This window comes from Protopterus annectens, chromosome 10.part0, assembly GCF_019279795.1.
Source record: "Protopterus annectens isolate FY-2018-M chromosome 10.part0, PAN1.0, whole genome shotgun sequence".
Lineage (NCBI taxonomy): Eukaryota > Metazoa > Chordata > Ceratodontiformes > Protopteridae > Protopterus > Protopterus annectens.
Window position 1 is genome coordinate 297,456,151 of NC_056744.1, and position 19,918 is coordinate 297,476,068.

At 38.6% G+C, this 19,918-nt stretch overlaps 1 protein-coding gene across 2 annotated transcripts in view; it reads left to right on the forward strand.

Moving 5' to 3' along the window:
• Positions 1-19,918, forward strand: part of LOC122813052 (cholesterol transporter ABCA5-like) — a 2,390,735-nt gene that overhangs the window by 1,837,706 nt on the left and 533,111 nt on the right. For both annotated transcript variants that reach the window (XM_044085171.1, XM_044085172.1), the window contains exon 27: positions 3,075-3,149. In XM_044085171.1, the coding sequence (XP_043941106.1) occupies positions 3,075-3,149 (75 nt within the window). The remainder of the gene's footprint in view (positions 1-3,074; positions 3,150-19,918) is intronic.

Sequence of the window (19,918 nt, forward strand, 5' to 3'; positions counted from 1 at the left end):
ATGAAGACTAAAGGTAGATGATGTACGACGTAGAGTATAACATGAGTGGTAAGGGTTATGGGCTAGAGATGTGAGATTTTAGTGGATATGAAGTCTGCAGAGTTGATCAGCGTATGGAAACTTAGACTGGTGAGCAACTGCAGATCCGATCATTATGTACATATTCTGTTTGATTGGTTTTAAAGGACTGTAAACATTTTATTTTCCTAAAAGACGAAGAGAGGGTATTCCAAATCTTTTCTAACATTTGGAATAAAGGGAGTCACTGGAAGTGTTGTAAGATGTTTTAATTACGAGTAGGTTTGCATCTGTAAGGTGAGGAGGTCTTGAAGGAGAGTGCCAGGGTAGTAAGGAACTGAGGGAGGGGAATTAGTCTGGAGAGTGGAGCAACTTACAAGCAAGCTTTAGCTGTGCAAGAGAAAGAATGTTAGGGAGTTTGAACCAGTTCAATTTATTGAGTGCCAGACAATGTTTTTTTTTTCTTCTTCAAACCAGTATGTGGCTTTCTTGTAATGAGCAAGTATTTTGCAATATTTTGCTAGCCATTGTATAATCAAAACAACTGTAGTAGCTAAACCAGTAGTTCCTCCAAGAAAACAGTGCTCCAGTTAGTATTAGGACCTGTTAACTATTAGTCCATTTTATGCAACCTGTTACTTGAAGAACTATTTTAAGAACAAATTTTGTGTATACTGCCTCACCTGACCATATCTTTTCCACATCAGCAGATTTAAGCACTGCTTAACCCTTTCCTTTCAGATTGAGAAGCTAGTAATTGAATTTAGTTAATTTGCTTTTATTTTTTTTAAGTAATTTCTGATGTACTCTGTGATTCTTCTCAGTGATAACATGCAGCTGTTTGAAAGGTGGCTAATCAAATTTTTTCACTAGATGAATAGATTTTTCTAGAATACAACGTAGTAGGCCACACAAACTCCAAATGACAAAATCAGCAGCAGTGGGTTCAGGTACAAAGCCGATTCACAGTTTATCCAAGAATTTATTCAGTAAAACACATGAAAGGTGTAGTCACATAAAAATCCAAAAGGTATAAACAGTATTCCAAGCGCTTTCTTCTCTGGTGAATCAGAGACTTTTTCAAGGAAATTAGAAAACTGTTACTGAGCTCAATTTAAACAGACAGATCCACCCCAATTAACATTGAACCAATAAAATAAAACCATATAATGAATATTCATAAAGTTCATAAATATTCAACAATAACAGTACAATTCAACCACAGAACCCATGTCATGATAAAAAGCACACTAAAATGTAAAGCAAATAACACACCAATCCCCAAAAATCATGCCCTTGTCCAAATAGTATAGGTAAAAGTGCTATTAATAAACATATGTACATATAAAATGTAAAATTATATAAATACATGTAAAAATGTATATCAGTTCATTTATCTATTTAATGCTTTTAACTTCAAAAAACAGGCTAAGGATAGAGCATCATTGATACCTGGCCAGTTTATCGCATTAGTTTTAATCTGCCATAGTGTCTCTTGTTTCTCCAGTTGTAGGGTTCAGGGGCAAAGCCTTGGGTCTAGGATTTAAGATCATGCCCCTCATACTCCTTACAGTGTTTAGCGAGAGTCCATATACTCAAATCTGTGTCTATCAAACATGTTTCTCAATTTCTTATGCAAGGACGAGTTAGCAGTTAAACCAGGTGGAAATCTCCACATTCATAGACCCTTTGTTACAATCTTAGTTTTCAAACATTCTTTAAAGTACGAGTTATCTAATTCTACTTTCTTTATTTTCAGTAAGTAATGGTCTAGTTTCTATAATTTAGTGCTGTAATCAGCAGTACTTACAGTATTTACTAGTGTCAGCCTGGGGTTTTCCTGCAGCCATTCACCAACACAAAAAAACTCATATTGTCCCATACAATTATTCTGGGTATTTGAAGCACTATAACCTTCACCTGGAGGTCGATTATCTGTCCCAGTCATTCCATGCTGTAAGAGGGCACCTATGACTGGTTACATGAGGAAATGTGGCGTTTGTTCATCTTGCACACATATTCTTGAGGGCTCATCTTGCGTTATTAATGGGGCTACTATAGAAATGAAAAGGAAGACCACATGCCAAATTAGAAGGGTGGTATACTGTGCCCTATGTACGGTTTGTTTCACTTTCTACATCGGGAAAATGGAAAGGAGATTAAGATGTAGGATAAATGAGCATTTAAGGGACATTAGGTTAGGCAAAGAGACGAATGCTCTCGCTAAACACTGTAAGGAATATGAGGAGCATGATTTTAAATTTACAATAATTGATGTTTTAGACATAGACCCAAGGGGTGGCCCCTGGACCCTACAACTGATGAAACAAGAGACACTATGGCAGATTAAATCTAATGCGATAAACTGGCCAGGTATCAATGATCCTCTATCCTTAGCCTGTTTTTTGAAGTTAAAAGCATTAAATAGATAAATGAATTGATATACATTTTTACATGTATTTATATAATTTTATATGTACATATGTTTATTAATAGTACTTTTACCTATACTATTTGGACAAGGGCATACTTTTGGGGGATTGGTGTGTTATTTGCTGTACATTATAGTGTATTTTTTATCATAACATGGGTTCTGTGGTTGAATTGTACTGTAATTGTTGAATATTTATGAACTTTATGAATATTCATTATATGGTTTTATTTTATTGGTTCAATGTTAATTGGGGGTGGATCTCTCTGTTTAAATTGAACTCAGTAACAGTTTTCTAATTTCCTTGAAGAAGTCTCTGATTCACCAGAGATGAAAGCGCGTGGAATACTGTTTATACCTTTTGGATTTTTGTGTGTCTACACCTTTCGTGTGTTTTATTCAATAAATTCTTGGATAAACTGTGAGTCGGCTTTGTACCTGAACCCACTGCTGCTGTTTTTGTCATTTAGATTTTCTAGCATGCTTACTTAATAAAACATACTTAATTTAAAGGCTGTTTCTGATTGAAACGCCATTTTTGTTTCTCCATAATGTTGAAGTATTTCTGTAAAAATGCATTTTAATATGTTTATTTGTCTTCATCATTTGTATTTCTCATTGACAGCTTAGTGCGAGTGTTGCACCATTGTCTTGGAAAAACTACAATGCTTGGAACAGCATAATTATGGCATCCATAGTGGTAAGAAATGGTTATACTAATTTAAAAGTTGCTTACAAATCTAGAAATGAAAAAGAATATTTTGAAGTAAGTCCATTGATTAAATTTGACATGCATGTTTTGCTATAATTCTTTAATTTATGAATTTACACTTTGGCATATTTAAATTCTTCTCATCATAAAGGTTACTGCTGCAGGAGTTGATAATGAGTTGTGTATAGACGACAGTCCTCCAGCCAGGTCTTATTAACAATTGTGCATCTGTAAGAGCATGTAACTGCACTGTCATATTGTGGCCTTTGGAGGAAGTGTAGTTATAAAAAGGACACTGCTGCATGCTTACTTCTGGTATTTATTTATTTGCCACTGAAGTGAATGATCAGTATAGGTTCATAGGTAAGTACTAGGCAGTTAGTCTGCAGACCATTACAGACTTAGCCAAAAACCCATATATAAAAGCTCTGAAGGAGGACAAGTCGAGATAGAATGTTGGAAAATTTGAAGCTACCCATCAGATTATCTAGGTTTTTCTTGAAAGCTACAAGTGCGCTACTCTGTTTAACATGTACTGGAAGTTTGTTCCATAAGTGGGGGATAGGCTGAGATATGAATCTGTTGCGTCAACATGTCTTATTTGTCTGTAAATGAAGGTTTAGTTCCTTTAACCAGGTATTTGACATGCCATTTTTTATGCCTAGGAGTAGGAGGTCAAAGATGGTTGGATAACTTCAATGGCTAGACACAGACCTCCATGGAAGAGTCTGTAAGAGACTGAGTACAGAGAGAAGGATACAAGTCTGTCCCAATAACTAAGATTTATGAGGCCACTGATATTTTTATTTATGAGTCTGTGAGGTCACTCAGTTTGAGTGATTTGTTAAATACACGCCAAAAGGTATCCTCCTTCTGTTACTCTAACAAAGCTCAGAAATCCTGCCACTGACCATCTGTGTCTGTGAAGGACCAATCACCTGGCAGTACAGGTACTGCCTTTCAAATCCACAGACAGAACCCTTTCAATTTTCTAGGGTCCAGCAGGAAGAGAAGATGAAAACTCAAGCTTTTTGACCATCTTCTGTTCCAAACCAAAAGCCATGCACACATAACAATAAGGTTGTGAAAACACTCAGAGGTAACTCCAATACCAAACTATATACATTCAACAAAAGGGGGATGGTGGAGGGGTACTGTCATTAAGACTGTGTTGTACAAACATGTACTGTTACAGGTAAGTAGGACTTGCACATCTGTACTATGTTCAACTAACACACTGCTTTACTGGCATGTGGGTAGATTTCCAAAGATTACCTAACCTGGGAGGAGGAAGGTTAAGTGTCCAGAAACCCCTGGATAATGGTCCTCATAAAGCCTGTTCTTGATTTAGAAAAGGCATCCTGCTTGTAGTGCTTTGTAAAGTTATGGACAGAAGACTAAGTTGAGGCCTCTAAAGTCCACTCCTTTCCAATACGCCACTGAAGAGGAAAAGACCTTGGTGAAATACGCCTAAACCTTACCTAGATTTGCTTTGTCATGGTTGGTGTAATAAAAAAACAATACTAGAAGACAACCAATATCCAATGGTTTTCTTAGAGACAGGTTGACCTTTCTTTGCCACTGTAAAGAAAATAAAAAGCCTTTTAGAGTTTGTTATTCTTAGGTTCTGGAAAGAACACAGGGCAATCAACAGACTGAATGAGAGTGAATTCTGAGACCACTTTTGACAGGAAAGAATGATTAGTACTTAACAAAACCTTATCCCTGTAGAAAATCAGGCAAGATTGTACTACCATAAGAGCTTGCAGCTCAAAAACTCACCTTGCAGATGTCAGAGCAATAAGCAAAACAATTTCCATGTTAAGAGCTTGAGATCAGCTTGTGTTGCGAATTTGAAAGGTGGTCAGATCAATTTTTCCTGAACATAGTTGGGATCCCATTAAGGAGGAATCTGCCTGTGGGGGGTCTCGTATGCAAAAGTCCTTTCATGAACTGTTTTACCAAAAGAGAAGAAGAAAGAGGGGGATCCATTGTCAGACAAGCAGAGGTGACTGCTAAAATGCAGTTAATGGACACACATGATAAGCCATCCTGAAGTAACTCGTACAATTATTTCATGGCCAGAGAGATATTAACCTCAGCGGTCCCTCTGTTACCATGTAGGCACCACTTAGAAAACCTCATCTATTTGTAAACATAAGATTTTCTAGTATCAGGTTTTTCTGGCCTCCTTTAACATCTACTCCATGTCCTCTTGAAACCGTTACCTAAATGGAGTCAAGATTGAGTCATTCAGGCTGTCAGTTGTCAAATTGGTGTGCACCAGTCACCCCTGAGACTACATGAACAGATACAAAGTGTGACGAAGTTCATGGTATTTGCCCTTGGAATATATCATTAAAGGTGAGAACCAAGATTGCCTGGGCCAGTAGGGGGTCACCTCAGCGATATTTGGCATTTCTCTCTGAACCTTCAGAAGTACCTTTTGAATCACTGAAAACGGTGGAAATGCATGCAAGAACATTCCTGTCTAGGGAAATGAGACTGTGCCTGTCCTCCAAGCATGGCTGCAAGGATGCCTGGAGTAGAATTTCTCCAGACAGCTGTTTTGAAAGGAGGTAAACAGATCTATTTGAGACAGTCCCCACATCTGGACTAGATCCTGGAACGGCACTGCCATAAGCTGCCACTTGTGCAAGTCTGCTCATGATCTGCTTAGTCTGTCTGCCACAATATTCCGCTCGGATGGAGTATTTGATGCCTGAAGAATCAGAGAATGCTGACTAGCTAGCTCCCAGACCATCGCTGCTGATCAGCACAGAGGGTATGACATTGTACCCCCCCCCTTGTTTGTTGAGGTACCACATCACTGTGGTGTTTTTCATAACTACCAGAAGAGGACCCAGAGTCCAGAGTATTTATTAATGCATCTGATGAGATGCATTTAATTTCAAACCATTGTCCTTGAACTTTGTTAAAATATTGGAGAAATTGTGATTCAGTAGAAGATTAAATAATAATAACTAATTTGCAGTCATCTGCAAACTTGAATAATCAAAGACCAGAAGTATTGATCTGAAGGTCTAATAAATAGCTGCTGTATAGGAGAGGGGCCAGCATTAAGCCCTGTGGTATGCCACTGGCAACTTTGTTGCTTTCAAAAGTGGCACCTGTGACTCTAACCACATGGTTTCTGTCAACCAGTTAGGTATTCATCGCACAAAATATGATATTATATTCAGATTTGCAAGTCTGTCAATAATGCCTGTATGGGGATTAGTGTCAGAGGCCTTGAACAGGTCCACGTATGCTGTATGTACTCCCTAACCACTATCCATTGCTTTGGTTACTTTTTCAAATGAATTAATGAGGTTAAATATGCAGGACTTTACTTTCACAAAAGCCAAACTGATGAGAGCTCATGGTTAAGAAATTTTCAATGTCCAGATTAAAGTGATCTGCAATAATAACTTCCATAGCTTTATATATGACACTAGTGAAACTAATGGATCTGTAGTTATCAGGGTCCCTGATTGGGCCACCCTTGTGTAAAGGCTGTTATACAGACTTCAGGAATGTAACTATTGGAGATGCTTAGATTAAGGAGGTTAGAGATTCATATAGGCCATACTTTGCACAGATAGTCAGGCAACCTGGTATTTATCTGTGCCTATGAATGAGATATTCCTAGCTTGTGAGAGGGCTGAGGGAACTTGTTCAACAGTAATTAAGTGGGGGGTGACTTGGATTCTGCAGTCTGTGGAATAGCCATAAATGTGGGTGGAGTAAAATATGCACTACATTTGTCAACTAGGATGCAAGTTATTTCCTTTTGATCAGTGTGTGCAGTATTATTGTAGACTAGCTCCAAACATTGTTGGGTCTTAGTTCTTAACTTCTTAGTGCAGTTGAAGAAGGATTTTTTTTAATTGCCATTTTAAATTCTTACTTGGATTTGAGCTTCCTAATGGTTACCTTAATCAATTAAGTAGTTTGCTTAAGTGTGCTCGTATGGTGGGTAGAATGAAAACTCTTGTAAGCATTAAGCAATTTCTTTCTCTTACTATATCATTTATTTATACAAGAGTTCCACCACAGAAAATTGGTTTTAAAGATGCTAATTTTCAGTAGTTCTTCAGACACTTCTTGAAGTCAAGTTCTCAAAGCAGTTTGACAGCAAAATAATTTCCCTGATATTTTGTAGTATTTTACGATGACTGTTTGTGTAAAATTCATGCTGTCTTGTGTAGGCTCAAAATTTGCTCTAGAGGACATCAGATGTCCTGAGAAGATTATAACAAAGTGCTTATTTCTTTTAAGGGTTGGGAGGGTGGCCTAATGGTTAAGGTGTTTGCCTTGCAAACACAAGGTGCAGGTTTTGAGTCTCACAAGGGATAATTGGCTAGGCTTAAAATGACTTGCAAGGGAGGTTAGCCTAGTACTAACCTATGAACCTATGACACTAGTTTTTGTGATCACTGTGCCACTTTTCATGAAAGTATTTTAACAAGGGGAACTTGAGAAGTTACAGGGTTTTTTTGAGCACATGATGCTTCCATTATTTGATCCTCCTATTTCTGCTTCTATTTCTTCTGCTGCTTCTAAATCCCATAAACAGCAATGCTTAGAATAGTTTAAGAAGTTTAATTATATGTAAGGTTTCATTAGCAACCATGTGGGAACAGTTGGTGGGAATCAAGAGGCCCAACCCTAACCTGCTGAGAAGGGCAGCCCATCCTCCAGCAATAGGTTTGTGTAGTAGTTCTGTCTTCATAAGTGACTGCTCACTGTATCCTATAGTAATCTTTAGAAAGGTTAAGTCTGCACATCTCTAGTGATTTCACAATTAGAAAGGTTAGCTCTGCATTCTGGTGGCAGTAGATAGCCTGATCTCCTCTGAACTTGAGAATTACTGTAGAAAGCTCTGAATGTGTGTACCTGATTGATGAGTACTCCAGTTTGCTGGTTTAGTCAATTTTTTTGCTCGTATAAAGTAACTGTGTGTGAGACTCTTGTCTCATGAAAATAAAGCTTCCAAATGCTTGGCTTCTATGTCACTGATTATTGAATGTTCTGCTTGAATTCACTGGCCCAGTACCATCACTGGCAGATAAGCTCTGAACATTGATAAACTGCACTTTTCTGTTATTTAAGAGTGCTGCTGTTATATTTCCGCAATATATGTCTCTGCACTTCTAATTTTTTAAAGTGCTCTTGAATATTACTGTGTTAGCTGCTGATCTCTGCACGTTTTGAACTTTATAATTCCCAGTAATTGTAAGTATTTTGCTGTAATTCCTGCACTTCTAGCTCACTTTTAGTGATTTTACAATTAGAAGGGATAGGTCTGCACTCTGGTGACAGTAGAGAGTTGTCTGATTTCCTCTGAGCTGAGAGGTCACTGTAGAGAACTTTGGGTGTGTTTTTATTATTGGCAAGTGAGCCATTTTGCTTGTTTAGTCATTTTTGGGACAGTGCCGTGTATAGACGCAGGCACTTAGAATCCAACTTTCTGTATAAAAGACCATATCCCAGAAGATTCCTAAGCAAAAGGTCACATGCCAGGCACCTGGTTTGCACACAGCAGAACATTTCCCTGTGTGTGTGAGTCTATTTGTATATGTGTGTGGGCACGCAAACATCTGGAACTATGGACAACCACTTTCTTTCTGCCTCTGCAGCCAGCTTTGTGGAAATGGACATCCTGAGGCAATGTAGCAATTATCTTAGGTTCACTGACAACCACCCATTTAATCAGTGGGATACAGTGTGTGAAAGATGTAATTGTACATTGTCAAGACTCACAAACAGCCATTACAAGTAAGATACAAGTTGTTAGAAATACACAGTTCTGCATCCTACCTACGACCCTCACTAGTGACCTAACACATAGATAGACAATGCTGAGGCTCTAAAAAGCAATTTTCGCAAAATTCAGAAACCTCCTAGATATAACTATAACAAAAGGGTTTCTCATCAGCCCCATAAACTTTCTACCAAAGCAACATCCACCAGTACGCCTACCCTTTCAGTGCAAGGTGTCTCAACTCATAAGCCCTTAAGGTAAACTTCCACACAAGCTAATATCCCAGTCATAGGTGATTCCTTCATAAGACACACCTATGCCCCACTTAGCAGCTTAGCAAGGTAATAGCTGCCTTTCGGGGTTCAACATCTGCCAGATCATGTACTCACACAGGTCATTTAACCACAGGTATCATTACACCTCTGCCATTGTTCATTTGGGTGTAAATGATCTGAGATGCACCTCTCTGAATTAAATGAAGAGAGACATGATAGAACTCTCAGACCTTAACAATTGGTTTACTTCCCGTGCCATTCGAAGGCTTTATATTATTTGTCAGCATGGAAGGATATGATTGCCAGACCATACTGCTTCTCCATGGGTGGACTGCAGCTGTCTCCCTTTGGCCTTCTAAATATTGGCTAAAACTTTGTCCACTCCCACATTGCCTTTTTTAGGCAATGCCAAACTGATAAATCTTCCAAAATAGCAAAACCTACCCAGGAAAACCTAAAGGTATAACCACTCAGTGATAGGAAACTCCAATCCTTGCAAGCCCTCCTCAACCTGGAAAACACTGACATCTATGCAGTTATGGATGCTTAGTTTAAATCCGTGGAGAGCACCCTGGCAGTGCAGTGTCTTTCTCACATTAAGACAAGCTACAACAGAAAAAGATACAAAAGTTGGGGATGTTTCTGTATTCTTCAAATATAGCTACACCTCAAGACTGGCAAAGCAGCATGACTCACCTGAGTTTCTGTAAGTCCAACTCCCCATAAACAAAGTCCCACATCATATCATATATTATTTCTAGCTACAGAGATCCCACTGTACCCATACTGCATATCTAAATCTACTGGAGGTACTCACCATTAAACCCAACAGTAATTGTCCTGGGTAACGTCAAACCTACCCCAGTATAGACTGGGAAACATACAGATCTCACAGTATGTAGACGCAGAGAATACTGGACTGTGCCAACACAAATGCTGTGGACCAGGTAGTCCATGCACCTACCATGGTGACAACATCCTTGATTTGATTCTCACAAACATGGAGAACTTTGTGCCCACCCTTGTGTAATGTCTTTACTTGTCAAGTCAGACCATAAAGCAGCCTGTGTTGAAACTAAGGTAAAAAACTTTTCGCCATCTAACCCCTAAACATTTAGGAATTGTTCCAGAGCTAATCTCCTACAACTGAGTAATACCATTGTGCCAAGTAGTATTTTTTTTACCCTGGCACAAAAGTTCCCCCAAACTGTTTGAATTACACTGGCTTTGTAGTAGAGTTTACAGCGAACCTATATTACCATGCAAACAACTGCATCAAGACAGCAATACTCACCTGGAATAAGCAAATGATTACCTCGAGAAAACAGTTCACTCCAGTGGAATCCCAGTATCAATAAGCTATTTACCCAAAGAAAGAAAATCACGCCGAGATCCTATAAGGGCAATGACCACTAGGGGAAAATCCCCTCATCAAAATAAATAATGGGGGTGTGCTTGTGTGTGTGTCTTTCTTTGTGTCTACCTGCCTGTCTTGTCTTATCTGTCTGTGTAATGTCAGTAAAGGAGGTACTTAGGGGATGATGGCTCCAGTTGTGGATTCTTGATATGTATTTCTGTGTGTGTGTGTGTGTGTGTCTGTGCTCGTAAGGTGGGATCCAATGCTACCATATTGTGTAGGCTAATAGAACATTACTATGCTCAGGACTGACAGCATTGTGTTTGATTCAGAGATATGGTAATGTGGTGACTCTCTGTGTGCTTTGTCATGTCTCTGAATCGAAGGTTCTCTCTATGTCATTGCTTGACCAATCTGTGTTGGGCAGTTTAAGTATAGGTGGAGAGAATCTCACTGAATCCTAGCCAGAGTATTTTATGAAAAAGTTATACTGAAAGCAGTGTGATGGAAACATTTTAACAATTGTTAGCAAAAGGATTTATTTATAATTCCAGTTTGGATTTTCATTAACCAAGTTCAAAAGCGTGTATAGAGAATAGTGACATAACTGAAACTATTTGTTTTTGTCATTTTTTATAGTGTTCTAGAACATAGCACTTGACATAGAGTTTGAGGCATACCTCTCAACCTGGAAACCTCAAAAATCTGGACAAAGGCCCCTGAAAAATATGTACAAATATGTACGCTGATTAACATAGCATTTGCATACATAATTATGTAACCCCACCCACTCCAGTGGAATTGTGGGATACCATCATTCAAACAAGTTGAAGAACAGACAAAATACTAAACACAAAATATAACCAGAATCATGTTTTATTTAAACATTTGAATGTGTATCATACTTTGAACTTGTGTAAAATTAAAATACAATTGTCTTTTATAAAATTAAAATGAACTGCATTGTATCAAGAGCGATCTTGAAAGCTGTCAAGCAACAGCAGACTCCATGTAGAAAATCAGGAATAAAAAGGGGGGGTTGACGATGATGATTTAATTCCAGTCTAGCTTGTGTTGCACTAGTTAGCCAACAGTTCATACTTATTAGGTATCTCCTTCAAAGGAGATGATTTAATTCAAGTCAAGCTTGCATTGCACTAGTTAGCCAACAGGTTCTTAGTTACTAGGTATCTCCTTCAAAGGAGGACATTCTCAGGAATGTAGGATCCACTGCCTTTAAAATTACATCAAAGTATCAGCAATCCATATACATACTGTGGGAGGAAACCCACAGCCTTCTGCATCAAACGCAAGTATACTACCCGTTATGGTATTAACAATGCAGGCAGACGTGGTATAAGCAGCACTAAACTTCTCTTTCCCTGAAGCTCTCAGCTCCTTGTGAAATCCACTTGACACTCAGCTATCTCTCTCAGCGTTGCAGGACAAGAAATCTGGAAAAAGCCAAAATGTATTTGGGGGGGGGGGCTCAATAACCAGGGACACATTTTAAACATTGCTTGTATAATCTTGGAAAGTTGCTAGAAGAAAAAGTATTGTGTTACCAAATTACCATACATTTCCTGAAAGATAGCAACACTGAAACTTAAATGGCCGTCATGATTTAGTGAATTCAGTTCTCACTAATTTGCTACAAAACCACAAATTTTAAGAGGAACAGACCAGAAGTATGAGCCAAATATTCAACACAAATGGTGGTATGGGTACGCACACACATACACGCACGCACACACACAAACACACACACGCTCATGCACATGCACGCACACACACACACACACACACACACACACACACACACACACACACATATCTAAAATGCAGGGACGTGAACTACAAATACACACACTAGCAGTTCCATGTTCTGTTCTAACTAGATGCTAGCAGTTCCACGGACTTTAAGCAAACTATGGACTCGGACTTGCAAGCAGCAAAAGCAGATAAAAGTAAACTCAGCTGAAAGGGTAAAAGCTATGCCACTCTTGAACGGTGGACTTGCAGATAATTCCCAGCAGATAAAACACACGCAAGCTAGTAGCAGAAGCAGATAAAAATAAACTTAGAACCCCAGCACAGCAGATGAAACACAGTTTTGAACAGTGTAATGTAAAATAGTTTTATTCATTCCCCCACTCTATCACAACCAAAGTGTAATTTTTGTCACAATCAGTCAAATATACTTTCTTATTAAATAATAGCATTTTACATCTTACTTTACACACATATTATCACACATACATGAATTTATTTCATTAACTTTTTCACCAGTCATCCCCTCATAGTCTCCTAGTCTCCATACAAGACCACATCCACTGTAATTTCTTCTGTTTCCATTCTAGTCCACATTTCTTTTGTAGCATTCCACCTAGAACTGATTTTATTTACAGAACATTCTCTAGCTAAAATGAGTTTGATGTAGGTTTAGATTATTTCAGTACTGATCCCTAAAGCTTTTAAGTGGAAAGTAAACCCTTATATTTTACAGTTGCAATAAATAAAGGGTTGCCTTTCTCTGGAGTTCGAAAAACTGATCTTAGGCACACCAAACTAAGCACTTTTATGGGATATTCTACTTCATAAATGAGCACCTATCAGTAGCATGTAAAAAAACATAAAACTTAGCAAACAGACCTTGACAGACATGATTTGCCATTCTAACAATTGAGTGATCAGTTAACTTAGAAAGAAGCTAGAATGGCAGTGATGTATTTAAGTATTCCCAAATTCCTTCAGCCTCTTTGCAAAGATTACATCTTTATACACTGAGAAAACTAAAACCTCCATTGCAGCTGTCATATATAAATGGGGCTTATCCATAGCCGGCCTTAGGCATAGGCCAACTAGGCGGCGCCACTCAACTAGGGGCACTTATCCAGTATTTATTTGGTTTAGGTAGACCAGGATGAGGGCAGCAGGTAATGTGGTGAGGGGAGCCATGAAGCCCTTTTGCCTAGGGCACCAGTTGACCAAAGGCCGCTCCTGGGCTTATCAGAGAAAAAGGGACTGACATAGGAAAGGTTGTTAGGCCTTTTCCTGATACACACACACACACACACACACACACCCTTCTAGATTGCTTGCAGGGAAAGTAGTACACTGCACCCATTCATAACCGACTATCCATTAACTATGACCCTTGACTCTATATAATGTATACACACACAGACACAGCAATAAGCTCAAGAAGGGCTTTTGCATTCCCTGATAAATTCAAGTTTAGTAATGGCTGCTTTAAGATGTTGGTCTCGTGTTCCTAACTGGGGTTTTCTAACCCAGATTTGGCAGTTTGCAGCTGCCGCTGCAGGGCATGTGGAACCTCACCAGGCAAGTAAGAGTGTGCTATGTGCAGAAGAGCAGATATATATTACCTGAGAAGGACTGTGGTGACCTTATGAGGTCAGTATGGGTGTAGGGGTTTACGATGACAGGACGAGTGTGGATGGTCCGATTCGGTTGGTTACAGGTGACCATTTCTGTCTTTGTAAAGGGCCTGTTCCTAAAGGGCCTGTTCCTTTGGTTCCACATTATTACATTTCTAATGTGTTCTGTTTGGAAGATCCAGACTGGGGAGTTCATCAAGGTCAGATGATTTCTTTAGCGGAGGTTTTGCTGTTCTTGTCAGTGATTCCTGACTGGGAAGCCTAGTCACTCATTGTATTTTATTAATTGCATTACTGACTGCTAACCTGCTGAGGTGGCATGCCCTTTTTGACTCCCCTGCATTGTTGCAGTCGTTTTCTCGTCATTGGTCTGCTGGTGACACTTGCATACTCTTTCTTTTTTTTGTGTGTGTGTGTGTGTGTGTGTGTGTGTGTGTGTGTGTGTGAGGGGGAGTAACGAAAGGGGAGCATTCTGCTTATTATGAGTGGAGGGTGGAAGACCACAGTTGACTTTACAGACAAGGGTTCTTAAGGCAGTCTTTACACAGCTTTAATTTTGTGATTGTGGAAGGCTGGCAAATGTGGCTTGAAACTGAAGTCACAGATCTCTAGTAGATTTTCATTACTCTGAAGTACGAGTTACTTTTTTTTTTTTACTTACCTGTAGCCACAGAGGTTGAACTTGAGCCACCATCCTGGGACTGGGTTTGTGAACCTGACTCTGTACTGCAGTCCGCAGAAGTAAGTTAGGCAACTTGGGTTTGGCTTGGTCACTTGGCAGACTTGTGAAGTAGTTAATCTTAAACTGCACCTGTCTGCTTGCTTGCTGCTGCCTGACCTGCTGTGCACACTGCAGCCCTGCTACATTCCAGTGAATAATCCGGTTGCCAAATTACCAGACCGGCATATCCAAACATTAGCACAGCAGTGTTGTAATGTATTGTAAACACAGTCCTAATGTCTTCGATTGGCTGGCAGTCTGCAGCTAATGCATGATGACATCAGCTACAATTACTTGTACAAAAAAAAAACTTCTAAAGAAAACTTGCGAATTAAAGGGGCCACTCGTGAATTCGTGGCACCCCATTATTTAGCTCTCAAAATCGGTAAATACCGAGGAAGTCGGTATGGTTGAACGGTATGGTTTGAGGATACTGGCCATAGATTAAATTATGTCCAGCTGGGTTTTAGCCCATTTTCAGTCGAGGCTCAGGGAGAAAGGCTTTATCAGCACAATAATTTTATTGTAAAACCAGCATTTTCACTGTTTTGACTAAGCAGAAAAATATGTATTTAGAGAAGTGACATATGTGAAGTTGTTGATTCTTTACCTTTTTTCTTTTTTGCAGAAACGTAAAACATTGATAAGACTTGTCATAGAGTTTGACGGACATTAAAAAACATACTTACACATTTAGATATGTACATTTTACTCTCTGAGTTAGATGCACATTAAATCTGAGAAGTTTGTTCATTTTTGTGCTACATTTTGAAAGGGCATTATGAAAGGCCAGTACGTGTAGGCAGTGTGCAGTGTAAGGGTTGGATTATAGAGATACTGAGTTCATCCATTCATTGTACAAGCAGTACTAAAGTTACATATGGAATACTGTCTGCAGTACTAAATGTCGCACACATAATGGGAAATTACATTTGTAGAAAACGTGCTTTGTAGAGTGCCCAGAGCAATGAAGGGTATGGAGGGCTGGGGTAGGGGTCGAGATTTAAGAGAATTGTGTATGTAATAATTAGAAAAGAAAAGAGAAGGAAGGCCATGATTTGTACACAGTGCATTGCTGGACATAAGTGGGAGGGGTGGAGCTGATACAGTGCATCACTAGTGGGGAGTGTAAGGTGCAGTCTTCTAGACCTGAGAAAATACTGTTTCACGATAAAAAAGAGGTGAGGACCTGGAATGCACTGTCTGAGGTAGTAGTAGTATAGTATAATACATAAATAATTAGCCTCGAAAAGATAACAGAGGAAAATCAAGGATCCAAGTGAGGGTCATAATAACAAAAATATGTACCAAGGGATTGGAGAAAACATGTATGAATAAAAACAAAAAGCAAAAAGTCATACATAATGTTATTTTGTTACATAATTCTATCAGCTTGTTCTTTGTTATGACAACTTCTGCACTTCTTTGCCATTCATTATTGTTGGGGTTTGGGTTTCTTTATATCTTTGGACCATTGAAACCTACATAATTTTTTAACTATTTTTATATAATTTTCATGTTATTTTGGTACCAATTTATATTCATAATATTATGTATGACTTTTTGTTTTTATTCATACATGTTTTCTCCACTCCCTTGGTACATATTTTTGTTATTATGACCCTCACTTGGATCCTTGATTTTCCTCTGTTATCTTTTCGAGGCTAATTATTTATGTATTGTTATACATATACTTGTGCATATTATCAGCCTCAGGTTTTGGTTAGTCTCTTTCTCATTACTTTATTGTATATAATTATCACCATTGCTCAATTCTCTGCATTTTTATTGAAATCATTATATGTGTATTTTCATATATACATTACTATATATTATCATTGTGAAATGCTTATCACTAGCCCTTATTTCAGTTTTCAACAATTCTATTTAATTTTGTCACTTTAATGTATATGTAATTAGGACTCAGGAGCAGGAACATACCATGTTTCCCATTGGTTGGGGATGTATATAAATATTCATGTGCTTTTTGTTTTGTAACATTGACTTTCTTTCACTGATGAAGGCATCTTAGCCGAAACCGGTTTGGATATTAAAGCTATGTATTTCTATTAGCTTGTTTGTGTTTTTGGTTTTTGAGTGTTCCGGATTCATACACATGCTGGCCAACAGTTGTTTACTTGTACTAGTGCCATTGAGGCAAACTTAAGTTCCTTTGATTAGTAAGTCACACCTAAGTTATTTTGAGTGATCACTACTCTTTCCGGCTTTTATGTGTGCATTTCACTGATTTTTTTTTTTTTTTTTTTGTAAAAAAAAAAAAAAAAAAAATGCTCTTCCTCAGTGTTGCTGTAAGACTTACCTAAAATTGCATTCAGCAAGGCATTTCCAGCTAGTTGTTTAAGTGGTTTGCAGTAGCATTGCACTTGTGGGTCTCTTCTACTGTGTTTTTTTACATTAGGAGGACTGGGTTTATTCATCTTGTGGCAGGAGGTGACTCATTAGTTAGTTTACTGGGTTTTTTTGCTCATTTGCATGGGTTAGCAGTGCCCTGTACAGTAGCAAACACACAGAAAGAATGGTTCATAAAACTGTACTCTGTAAAGCAGCAATATAGTGCAAATACCTTATGTGCCAACAAGCTTAGAGCGTTTAGTCGGGAGTTCAGTGGCAATACCTACAGATTTAGTTGAATTCAGAATTGTGTAAACATTAAAGTTAGTATAATTTAGTACTGTTTAGCATAATCTGCTCCAATAAAGCAGCTTAAAAGCCTTCTAACCGCAATACACCACCCCCTTTTAGTTCATAAATCAAAGGACTGGACAGTATGGATATGCAATTTCCTAGCTTCTCTGTAGCCATGTTGGTGGATATGGACATCTTGAGACAATACAAAAATCATCTCATGTTAACTGACAACCACTTAATCTTTAAAGAAGCAGACATGGTATGTAAGAGATGTATTTGCAAAATGACACTGGAGGCTAAACTCTCACATACAAGTGCACATCAAGTTATCAAAGCCACGCATACGACTCCCACCTCATATAGCACACATATAGACTAATGTATGTTGAGGCACTTCAAAACAATCTTCCTAAACAACAAAAATTGCCTAGATCACCCGTTTTCACAGCTATGCCTCAGCAAACTGAAAGGCATTAAAAAAAAACAACACCTAACACCACTCATACTGTCACTGTCAGTGGAGTCCCAAACACTATACCCTAAGGAAAGCAAACAGACTTCTTAGGACTCTCGTCATAGGAGACTCCATTGTAAGTTATGCTAATGCCCCTCTAACCAGGCTGAAAAAGAGAAGATAACTGTTAGTTGCTTATCTGGAGCCATAATCTGCACTAGACTAAAAGACCTGTATTTTGCTTATGACATAAATAGGACATGTTGGAGAGACAGATATGTTTCTCTGAGAATTCCCATTATCTGGTACAGGCTCCCCAGCCATGTGAAGTAATGTTCTTCCCTGTCCCATTTTAAGTGCAACTTGGACCAGTGGTTGGGTAATCTGAAGTTCAACCCTGGTCTGGCTCTTTTGTCTCTGATGGACAGAGGCAGTCACTAAATCACTACCTATATTAATCAAGTACGTGGTCCACATTTGGTCATTAGCCTAGTATACACCTCTGAAGGAAATTGGGTGTCATTCCATAGGTAAGGGTTGTTTGGAAAATGTAACTATTCTGCCAACAGGCTCTATTAATTTTATTATGTAGATTAAGTTCTTTAGAGCAAGTATTGACAGTGCTATGGGTTTTATGAATATGTAAGAAGCTGAGTTGAACTGGATCATTTATAGCCTTGTAAACCAAACAGTGGTTGCTACATAGATTTCTGTAAGAGGTAAAGTAAAGTGTTAGTTTTAGATGCTTTGTATAACTTGAGGTCATGTCACTGTTTTTTTGTAAGAAAACCTTTTGGTTTTTCAAGTTGGGCAGTATGTTTGCACAGGTACATGAGTACAAGGGGTATGATAACTTCCTTGGACTTAGATTATATACTTTTAGATATTAAGTAAGGTAGGTAGAAAACTTTCCAGACAATAATTGGTGTGGTGATGAAAAGAGATCTCATCGTCAATGAATGTGCCATGGTCTGTAATGGCAGTATTGACTTTGAAGGGAATAAGATTTTTACAGTAGGAGCAGAGGTGTTCTTTTTCTCCAAAGGGTGCAGTACTGTATTGTTTTCTTGAACTTGATTCTGTAGTCTTGACAGCAGGAATTTGTGTGGGTTAGACCCTCTTGCAGGATATGGGTACCAACTTGATAGCTAATGACAGAGCTGAGTTTGTAGTCTTCTGCATACTTAGTCATACATATACACCATTGCCATCATCTTGGACATCAGTGAATTTCATGCTGAATAAGAGATGACACCAGTGACAAGCTGTGATGACCCACCACTGGACCAGTAATCAAAGAGCCTCAAACCTCACCAGTGGCACTTGTGGGGAATGTTCACTGGGAGGATAACGGATACACACACAGTATTTCCAGATGAAGCTCTCTGCATCAAGTGCAATTTCCCTTAAGAGCACGGAGAGACCACAGTCAGTCCGGGGCTGGTTTCCCTCTCTTTCTTCAAATCCCCAGTAAGACTGCCCACTGGCACAGCTGTACAGCTGAGATCTCAGCTGAGTGTCCAAGCCAAGGCCTGCACCCTCTCTGACTAACCAGTGTTTTGTGTAGCTGCCCAAGTAGCTGATACACACACTCTTTCAGATTTGATTTACACAGCCACACACACACACACACACACACACACACACACACACACACACACCTGGTGGGAAAGGCTAGCACAGGTTTACTAGCTATGCCCCCTTCTGCCTATAAGATCATTATGACTACCACCAGACACTCCTGCCAGCTACCTTAAGCTCTTCCAAGTGTACCCAATATACTGAGTGAAATTAATGTTAATACAAACAGTAGTTTGACCAGGAACAAGGCTATTATGAGTGGCCCACACAGTGTCACCAAATAAATATGCAAGTACTCTCAAAACTTAAATAGCTCTACAAAAAATCAGCCACAATGAAAGATTTAACTGTATTTAATAATAAATAATAAAAGTCAAGAAAATACTAAGTATACATTCCCAGTGACATTAGAGTTCGAAACCACAGGAAATATTTAAAATAAATTTGCAGGAGAGGCTCAGACAAATAAAGAAAAACAATATATAAACTAAGCTTCACTATATTCCTGAATGTATATAAGAGAGTTGCTATGCCCTAATAACTTAAATAGAG